At 35.6% G+C, this 10,789-nt stretch overlaps 1 protein-coding gene across 1 annotated transcript; it reads right to left on the minus strand.

Moving 5' to 3' along the window:
- Positions 1-3,871: 3,871 nt before the first annotated feature.
- Positions 3,872-8,912, minus strand: LOC110737715 (UDP-glycosyltransferase 79B6-like). The gene has a single exon (XM_021918046.1). The coding sequence runs from the start codon at positions 5,563-5,565 to the stop codon at positions 4,186-4,188; it is 1,380 nt and encodes a 459-aa protein (XP_021773738.1). The 5' UTR covers positions 5,566-8,912; the 3' UTR covers positions 3,872-4,185.
- Positions 8,913-10,789: the final 1,877 nt, after the last annotated feature.

A 10,789-nucleotide genomic window follows, 5' to 3' on the forward strand; every position in this document is an offset into this window, starting at 1 on the left:
CAAGATATGGTGTTCTATTACAGGGTAGAAGTTACCCAACCATATCGCGTCGGATTTATTGCACGAGAAGATTTCACGTTATGTATTCATCAGGGGGAGAAATACGTGATGCACTATTTTTCCCTTGACCATGGTTTTGTCCCAAATTGGGTTTTCCTGGTAAGGTTTTTAATGAGGCAGCATTGCAAGCGTATTACGAAGAATGATGTACTCTATTTCCTTCACTATGTTTTCATCCTATAGGGTTTTTCATACTAAGATTTTAATGAGGCACAATCTTCAATAATGGACATCCAAGGGAGAGTTTTATGAAATATTGTGGGGATGCCCATTATATTCCTATACACTCTGGAATATTCTAAGTTTACGGTTTATTGTTTTCTAAGAAAACCCTAGGTATTGTATTCTCTCTCCAATTTTCTCTCCAATCCCTTTTTTTCACAACATTTATTTAATTTAAGGGGTGATATTTTAAAATAATTTTTTTTTTCCTGGAATATCAAATTTGTGATATTATGGGTGGTAAAATATAAAATTTTATTAAAGTAACGTACTGAGTAGAAATGGAGAAGTGATTGCTACTCAGCAAATTTGGTACCTACTTTTTTAATGCAATGCCCTGCTTGATAGCTTGATAGTGACATTCTTCACATTTTCTTTAGTGGATTGCTAAACATCGCCCGCAAATCTCCACATAAAGCCCACAAATTTTCATTGAATTGACAATTTTGCCCTTAATATTAAATAAAAAACACTCACAAACTCTCATCACCCAACCGCTCACCCATTTTCTTTCTACCGCAAGGAATTGGCGACGGCGAAGGCGGAGGAAGGCGGTCACGGTGGCAAGGTAATTTTTTTTTTAAATTTAAAAAAAAAAAAAAAAAAAAACTGGAAGAGGGCAGGGCGCCTGGCCAGGACACCGTGGCCACGGTGGCGGCGCCCAAGCCAGACGCTAGCCCCACAGCGGCGGCGGCTCGGCGAGACGCCAGGGCCACGGTGGTGGCGTTTTGCGAGGGCGCCGCCGCCGTGGGGCTGGCGTCTGGCCTGGGCGCCGCCACCCTTTTTTTTATTATTTTTTTGTTTATGTTTATGTTTATTTTTTTTAGTTTTCTGTAATTTTTTTTTTTGGTTTATGTTTATATTTTTTTTGTTTATTTTTATATTTTTTTCAAATTTGCTGTATTTTTGTTATGTTTATATTTACTTTTCAATTATTTGTATTTTTTTTTTAATTTTTTTTCCAATTCTGTTGTATTTTATTTGTTTTTTTTTAATTTTTTTCTATGTTTATATTTGTATGTTGTGGTAATTTTTTTCTTTTTATTTTGTATTTATTTGTTTTTATTTATTTTGCAGTGTTTTGTTAATTTTTTTTATGTCAATTTGTTAGTATTATTTTTGTTTATTTGATATTTTTTTTGGTTCGTTATTTTTTTTTAATTTTTTTTATGTTTATATATATTTTAATTTTTTTAATGGAGTTAGGCATCACATTTTCGTTAGATCGGGTGGTATTTCGGCCTCGGCTCGTAGAGAACGGGTTCACCATCCTAAGGAGGATGAAGATGATGATGTTGAGGAGGAGGAGGAGGACGCAGACGAGGATGTGTACGATCAGAGTGGACCATATGATGATTACGGTTCATTGAGTCAGAGGCTTGATGATATGTATGAGACGCATAGGGTAGATGTGCGTAAGGGTAGAGATGGTAGATTTGTTAGTAGATCGGGCACATCATCTACGTCCACTATGTCTGCGGTAAGCAGAAAACGTTCGAGGACCTTGCGCAGTGGCAGTGGGCGTCAAAGAGGGATTACTGATCTGTTGCCGGTTATTTATAGAACATTTTGTACATTATCATAGTAGTTTGTAAAATCTGACATTATCGTTTAAGTTTGTAACATTTGTAGTTAAATTTACCGAATTTGGGTCGAATTGAAGTCGTGTTAAATTTCTTCCGCTGCTTGTTAATTTCTTCAATTTATGGTAATATCGTTCTTTTTCTAATCAATTTCCTTGCTTTTGTGCTTGAATATCATTCAGATATACTTGGTTTTATTGATTTGTTGTGAAATTACATTGAATTTTTATTTATTATGTAGTAGTAGAAAGCCATTGTATTTAAATCTAGGGTTTAACTGTATGGCATGTTGCGTGCATGGGGTTTATTGAGCGTTTTAGTTGATTTACGTTTCAATTATTTTGGGTTTTAGTCTAATTGACTGACAATCTCAAATGTTGCAGGATTTCATTTAATTTGGTTTTGTTTTATTACTCAGATCCTCCTTTTTCATTTTCTCGGCTGGGTTTTGCGCTATGAACTCAAGAATTGGCCTGGATAGATTGGGTTTCAATTTTATGGAATTTCTTAAATATGAAATGACAATACATCATACCATGTTGCCGTCTAGAGTCCTTGAGAGATTTCTGAGTTGCTACTACTAAACAAAAATCAGATCTAATTGCAACTTATTTTGCCCAATCAATCGCTTGTTGAGCATCTTCGAAGGGATCATCATGTACAAAACTCCTACTATACCATATTATTTTCAAATACATATAATTATATAAAGATTAAATTAATACATTTAACACAAAATTAACATAAGTAATTTCTAAAAATTTTATTTGTAAATTTCATTTCTATATATAATTTACACATACAAAATTAAACATAATTTTATTAACACATATTTAAAACATAATTTCATATTAAAACAATTATTTTTTAACATAACTTATTAACGTATATTTAATTTCAAATTTATCAAAGTTAAAAAACTACCAAAAAAAAATTAAAAAAACATTAAATAAAATAAAAAAAAATTACAAAAAGTTTAAATAAAATTACAAAAAAAAAAGAAAACAAAAAAAAATTACAAAAAGTTTAAATAAAATTTTAAAAAAAAATAAAAAAAAAATTACAAAAAGTAGGAGTGGCGTCTGGCCAGGACGCCGCCACCGCCATGGTGGCGGGTCCTGGCCAGGCACCACTGCCATAGTGTTGGCGTCCGGCCAGGGCATCCTGACCAGGTGCCACTGCCATGGTGTTGGCGTCCTGGCCAGGCGCCACTGCCACGGTTGCGGCGTTCCGGCCAGATGCCACCCCTACTTTTCGTAATTTTTTCTCCGGATTATCTCGCTTTCCGGCGACGATGACGGCTTTCCAGTGTCCCTCGGCAATCCACTCCAACTCCACATTCTTCGTGAGAGTGAATTACGGTTTCGATAAAAATTAGAAAAAGGACAAAAGAGTCAAAGTAAAAATAATTATGGGCTTTATGTAGAGATTTATGGGCGATGTTTAACAAATTTTTTTCTTTATACTGGTAGAGTGGTACGTAGTATTTCATCAGCTTTCCCTGTAGACTAGTGGTGAGAGTATTAACCTCTAAAGTCTAGGTCATTGGTACCATCCTCTCTTTCTCTCTTCTCTAAAAAGGTACGTAGTATTTCGAGTGGAATCACGGGTCATGCATCTCGTGGGTGTCAGGGTATACGATGTTAACTTGAAACAATAAACTAAACATTTTAGGTTCCAATGAACGTAAATTGTACGATGGAAACAAACGTTGTACACTTGTACAAGACCATTTTTACGACAACCCGTGGTACAACAGCCAAATTACGACGGAAGGTCCTCGTTGGCATTTTTTACAACAAAATTTATAATATTAGCGACGGTTTTTTGACCGTTGTAAAATAGTCACTTTTGTAAGTTGTGAAAGTACAGTCTTTGCAAGTGTATCAATCAACTGATACACTTCCTCCGTTTTTTGACAAGTTAAATGCTCCATTTTGACCGATATATTTGCCAACGCATTATCTTGACTAATAATATTTTTAATTAGCAAAAAGTATATGAAGTAATAAATTGTAAAAATTTAATATTTAAAAAATATACATTAAGACGAATCTTACAATTACACACATGACCTAATTTATTAAGCATAAACCTTATTCAAAGTGTTGTAAATAAATAGTACAAAAATCAAAATATAACACTTATCAAAAAAACGGACGGAGTATTGGCTTAAGAACAAAGGGACACTCAACAATATTAACCCTCCTAATATAAGTATATGCTTATCAACCAAGTGATCTATATATGCACTTATTTAATAATGGAGGGAGATTTCTTATCTTAGACCAAACATTTAGATCTTAAATTAGGTACCAAATCAAGTCATAATCTTCTCCAAATCCATAATAAAATTATCAATGTAACCCTTCATAAATCCATGGCTAATCATAATTTGTCTCCACTTAACATGATTATTTTTAATCAAACACCCCACTTCACTCTTCTCATCCATCACTAACTTAATAGCATTACACAAACTTTCCTTAGACACCCACCCATTCTCTGCCTTCTCCACCTCTACAGCCACCTTTAGCTCCCCTGCCATCAACCTTGTGTTCAATATTTGGTCACCCAATTGCGGCACCAACACTATCTGACTCGCCGCCATCAAACTCTCCCACATCGAACCAAACCCACAATGGTTCACAAAGCACCCTACTGATGGGTGTTCTAGTATTTGAGGCTGTTGCACCCATCCACCGTGCACCACACCCCTATCTCCTACTCTCTCCTTGAACCCCTCGGGGAGCGCCTCCTCGATGGTCGCGCACCCATTGGGTGGCTTCAGTGCCACTAGGAAGGGTAGTTTTGTCATTTCAAACCCTAGGAGTAGCTCTTGGAACTGATCCCTCTCAAGGATAAACTGACTCCCAAAGGCACAGAACACAACCGAGCCCGTCCCAAACCCGCCCAACCAATCGGCCCATTGGGCTTCAAGTGGGCTGTTACTGTTGTCGTTTTCTGGAAGTACCGGGCCGGTGAGGATCACGGGCTTGTTGTATTGGGCCGACACGTAATCACAAAAGTTGCCTTCAATCTCACGGCAGGTTCTAATGGCAATGGCGTCACATGACTTCAATGCAGTAGTAATTCGTTCGTAAAAGGTGAGCCCGCTGCCAAAGTCCGTCCCTAAGAAGAGCAAGCTACGGGCCTCAGGCCCGTGTAAGACAACATTAGAGGAGGGGTAGCCCGAAGGAGGCCGGGCTACGTCCTCCTCAATAAGAGGTCGATCCCGGGGCAAGTTACGGGCCGGGACCAAAGCAATCGCAAGGGATGCAGCACAAACCACATTATAATTAACGGACGTAATCCTGAGCCTAGCGGCGACCTCGGACGCCCAATGGGCGATATCGTAAAAAAAGAGGTGGGGTTTGGGGGTAAGGCCTATGATCACGCTCTCGAACTCAGGACGAGTGAGGTCGAAAGCGGTGGCAAGATGACCGTTAAGATTAATGTGGATGTCGGAGGCGGTTTCGGTCCCGAAAGGAAGAGGGTGGACGTGAGGGACCGTGATAGGGTGAAGGGTGATAAGATTTGGGTAAAGCACAAAATGTTGTAATTGAAGCTTGGCTTTGTTAGGAAGTAAGAAGGTGATTTTGTGGCCTCTTTCGGCAAGTTTGTTAGCAAGGTGAAGAAAAGGAGTCATATGTCCCACGGCAAACCATGGAAACATCACAATGTGGAGTTGTTTAACCATTTTTTTTTTTTTTTTTTTTTTTTTGTAAATCTCTTGTAATTTTATTTGTTCGAGAAAAATGGAGTAGAAATAATAGAGATACCTTCGACTCTATTTATGGAGGGAGTGTAAGGTCATAAGGAGGGGAGGTTTATCCCTTCTTATTGAGATATGAAATTAGTTTTTTATGAGGGCAAAACAGTATTTTCCACGTCTTTTAGTGGTCCCATGGAGGAAGTAGTAATGAAGTCTTGATATATCTGTAGAAATACGTATCAAGTAAATGGGGTTAGTTTGGAGGAAAAAAAAAACGGGGTGGGACCCTTAAAACAGTAAAAAGTGAACATCTTAGAGAAAATAAAGGAAAAAGCTTGTATATGGGAGAGCGTACAATACAAAATTACTTTTTGATTTCCTTTCTTTCTGTTCACCCTTTTTCTTTTGATTACTTTTTGTTCTCTTTTCTTTATGTTCACCATTTTTCTCTAGTGATGTTGAGGCACACAAGCTCAAGAATTAATGTTTGAAAATGGCGAGGAAGATGTTGGTGATGGAAGACTCGATTTTAACAAACGGTTTCTCAAATTTTTGTGATGAATTCGGGGAAAGTGATTCCGGTGGTACTGGCGTTGTATTGGATGGCGACAAGACCGCCGCCATTGAAGACCCAGTACCCGAAACAAGGGAAGCAACAAGATGATGAAGACGATTGTGCTTGTGTAATTAGGTTTTGGCAATAATTAATTTTGGAAATTTGATAATTTTGATCCGTGATAATAGATGTGAATTTTGATGGTTTAATTTGATTATTTTTTTCCTACTTTTAATTTGGGAAATTTGATAGTTTAATTTGGCAATAATTAATTTGGGAAATCCTACTTTTTGATCCATTAATTTTGGGATTACATATAAATTGATCACCCATTTCTCAAAATTTGATTCTGAATAAAACCCAGTTCTAAGTTTTGGGATTAGATTCGTAAATATGGTAAAATTGATTACCCATTGAATTTAATTATTGTTTCCCATGGATCGTGAAATTATCGCATTTCTATCAAAGATTTGAATCATTTTGCTGGTTTATTGCGTTTAGAGTTTTAATCTGGTTGGTAAAATTCAAGTGCTTTGTGATTTGCACGTTAAGATTATCAGCCTATGATGATTTTTGGTCTTTGCCTTTCAATATGTTCATCAATACCCCTTTCACCTGTTTAAAGCAGGCTGTGATTCTATGAGGCCTGGTATTGTCTTATTTCCTCATCAACTCATTGAAGAGTGTGAAATTGATGCACTATTTCTTCTAATATTCATGAGATCCTGCTTGTCTGTGTCACAAAAATGGGAAGTGGCAACTCTATTCAAGTCTTTAGGATTATACATAGTAATTTATTTATTATGATGCCATAGATATGATTAGTGCTTGTTCATCCTACACTCTCTGCTCCACAACTAATTTGACACTTACTATTTTAAGATGCTTTAAAATAATCTCCACACTTCATTTTCAAGTAAAAGAAATTATTGCTTTGACAAGGGAATATATTATGGTCATTTGGGGTTTGGTTTATATTTGGTGACTTGGTGAGCTTTAGATCTGTTTTTTTTCTATGGGTTTCTTCCTATTCTCTGCAATAATAAGCAGTTGTAATGTTGTAATTTTATGGTTGATTGCATTCCTAGAGGCAGGTTCAGTATTTGGGTTATGTGTATCATGGGAATATTAGAGCCCTCTATGTGCCTCTTATGTAGGGATTAGTGTCTAATGCAGGCCATGTATTTTGTTTGTGTGTCGGTATTTTACGACTTGATTTTTAGTTGATATTGTCTTCTATTCAAATGCTATATAGTTATAATGCGTTCTCCTTGGAATTTTGATGAGCTTAGAAGCTCAAACTATACATTCTCCGAACAATCGTACAATATATGGTTTATGCATGTTAATTTTTGGATTTATGAATGTTTATGTTTTCTATTTATGATAGTTGCTGGTTGATTAGACATTTTGATCATGTCTACTTGCGTATTAGTTTCGTATGCTGGTAAATTTAGTGTTTTTTAGCTCATGATTATTTGTCAAGCAATCTGTTTATAATTTGATGATGAATATTGGTATGGTTGTGGAATTGTGCTTGACATGTCCAATTCTTAATGAGAAGTCTTTCTTATATGAAGTAAGTTTCGAAGAATCGTATCAAGTCTTTAATTACTTTTATAGTTCATGACCTTTTGCTCTTTCTTATATGCTCGATATTCAAATTTAATGATGTATTCTAAATTAAATACATATTGTGAGTATGATAGATCAATTTTAATCTCTAAATTAAATACAGGACATTTGGATTATCCACTATGTTTATCAAGTCTACATTGACGGAGAATGGAGGGGTTCTCGATCCTACTAACTTGCCAACATTGTTAAAGAATCTGCACCTGTAAACTTGTCTGATAGACTGCATGGCTGCTGACCTGCGGTGGTGTTGAACTGCTGCTACCTCATTTATACTCTTTGCATAGTTAATATTTAATAATCTATATTATTTACAGAAATTACAAAGAGTATTAGTACTTTTATGTATATACTACCTCCGTTAACAATTATTTGCAACAAAGGGGTAGTACGGACTCCTAGGCAAAAGTTCTTAAACATGATTATTGAAATATAAGGGCATGTACTTAAACACTAATCCAATAAAAAAAAACCCCACAATTAATCAGAACCACTAAACAACTAAACCCAAAACCCATAATCACCACCACCGAACCCACCGTAAACCACCACCACCACCAAACCCACTGAAAACCCTGGCCAGAACCCATCGAAAACCACCAACACCCACGAACCCCCTGGAAACTACCACCAAAACCCACTGAAAACTACCAAAACCCACCGGAAACCACCAAAACACACCAAATTACACTAACCCACCGAAAACTACCACCAAAACCCCGAAAGCCCCAATTAAATCACCAACACCACGAATTGAATTAATTACAATTAAACCACCACCACCATGAAACCGAACACCACGCCACCTACCACCCTCGGAAATCAACCATCACAAAACCTAGACCTAAACCCAGACCCACAACCACTGACACCTAGATCCACCCTCGAAACCCACAAAACCTAGACCACCATCCACGAAACTCGTGCCGCCCACAACCACCACACCCACGAAACCCACGAGAGACTACCTCTAGATCTGGACAGAAGATGGGGAAGATGAAGGAGGAGTGAGATTTTGATGATGAAGGAGGAGAGAGAAATTTAATGAATAAGATGAATGTTGAGAGATTTGATTTTTTTTTTTTAAGATCTGTTTTTTTTTTTTTTTTTCTTTTTAAGATTAAATGAGTTAAGAGGGTTATAATAGAGTATGGTTAGTGAAATGATTAAGGGAGTAAGTTGGTTAAGTGAGGACAGTTTGGTCATTCTATATAAAAAAAAACTTACTAAAAGAGGAAAAAAATACATTTGTTGTAAATAATAGGTAGCATCCGTTTATGGCAAATGTTGCAAATAACTGTTGACGGAGGTAGCAAGCCAGTTTCTGTATTGATTTTTTTTTTTTTTTTTGGTTTTCGGTTTACACACAAAACGGGAGCATATAACAATTTAATACTCCGGTTTTTAGCCTTGACCCGGAGCATAAGAGGTTTTATGCTCCGGTTCATGCATACTTTATGCTCCGGAGTCATAAGTCACTTTATGCTGCGATTCTACTAGTAAATGTTGTTCATGTAAATACTCCCTCTGATTTTTTTTAATTGCAACTTTTGCTATTTTAGTCCGATTTTAATTAAATACAACTTTCTATTTTATTTCTATTTTGGGTAAACAAAAACCCTTAAAATTACTACTTTACCAAATGGTGGGCCAAACATTATCTCTCTACACACTACTTTAAATTATTTTACCCACTACTTTACCAAGTGGTGGGCCAAACTTTCTCTTTCTACACACTTTAATCAACTTCAATTAACCTCACTTTCACATACCCCTTAACTTTTGCATCGTGAACCGCGTAAGGCCCCAAAGTTGCATTTAAAAAAAAATTTGAGGGAGTATGTTTTTTTTTGGGTACTAGTTAATTTTGGATGCAAACAATGTGAACTTAGCTTGAAAATGTTAGTACAGGGCATTGTTAGCATATATCTCAGTGGTACATTTTTAATAGTTTCATTATTAACAATGTCAATGGTACCATTATTTATGTCAGTAGTACCCTTGGATAATGATGTGTAGTGTAATCCTATAAGATTAATAAGGGAAAATCTATCTATAAATCTACCTAATAGTTGTTTTTGGTTCTAAGCATGGGGTAGGCATGTTAAATTTAATAGATTTAATTTGTAATGTATGGAGTCTAATGGTGCTGTTATTGGGTTATTTGGAATTGGTTCAGATTTTTTAAAATGCTCTAATCATCGGTTGAATCTACTAGGTTTGTATCGTTGGCAAGTTGAGTGAATTGTAATTAGTTATTAAGTGTTTTATCATATATAAGTTGGGTTAGTTCTAATCTAATTTAGTCCAATCGTTTCCTTCATATAATATGATGGCTTATATTCTCTATGCCTTTTTTTTTTTTTTTTTTTTTTTTTGCCTCATTTCACTTTTCAACTTTGTGTTTTAACAAATTCTACTTTTTGAGTTTAATATGAAACAAAAAAAAAAAAAAAAAAAAATCTATGATAGCATACAAAATACTTAATTGAACATTAGAGTGTGTGCACGTTGTACTAATTTGGAATAATAGCATTTAATAAAGACCCTAAATATCTCTTCTTCTTCTTTTTTTTTTTTTTTTTTTCTATGGGAATTTACGGCTATGGTGGTACCTTAGTAGGTGCCAATGGTACCCTCGTGGAGGCCAAGTGTACTTTTGTTTTACTCAATGATGTATGTGTTTCAATTGTATCTTACGATATTATAATAGAACCCTTTCAATTAAATGGTACTTAGTTCTTATCTACCATATGCTCTTGTATTTTGAATAATAGTTTAATCAAGTATAATATTAGATTATCAGTGGTACCCTTCTGTAAGTTAGTGGTACCCTTTTGCGATTTAATCGTACCCTTTTGTATGGAAAAAGCTATAATGAGTAATCAAATGATATATTACATTAATAAATCGTGCCATTTATGAGTAATAAAATTATACTTCCTCTGCTCCACAAATATTGCAACAAGGATGAAATTACGCATCCCAAAGCATATTTTATATGTTAAATATCTATAA

This window comes from Chenopodium quinoa, unplaced genomic scaffold (assembly GCF_001683475.1).
Source record: "Chenopodium quinoa cultivar QQ74 unplaced genomic scaffold, ASM168347v1, whole genome shotgun sequence".
Classification (NCBI taxonomy): domain Eukaryota; kingdom Viridiplantae; phylum Streptophyta; class Magnoliopsida; order Caryophyllales; family Amaranthaceae; genus Chenopodium; species Chenopodium quinoa.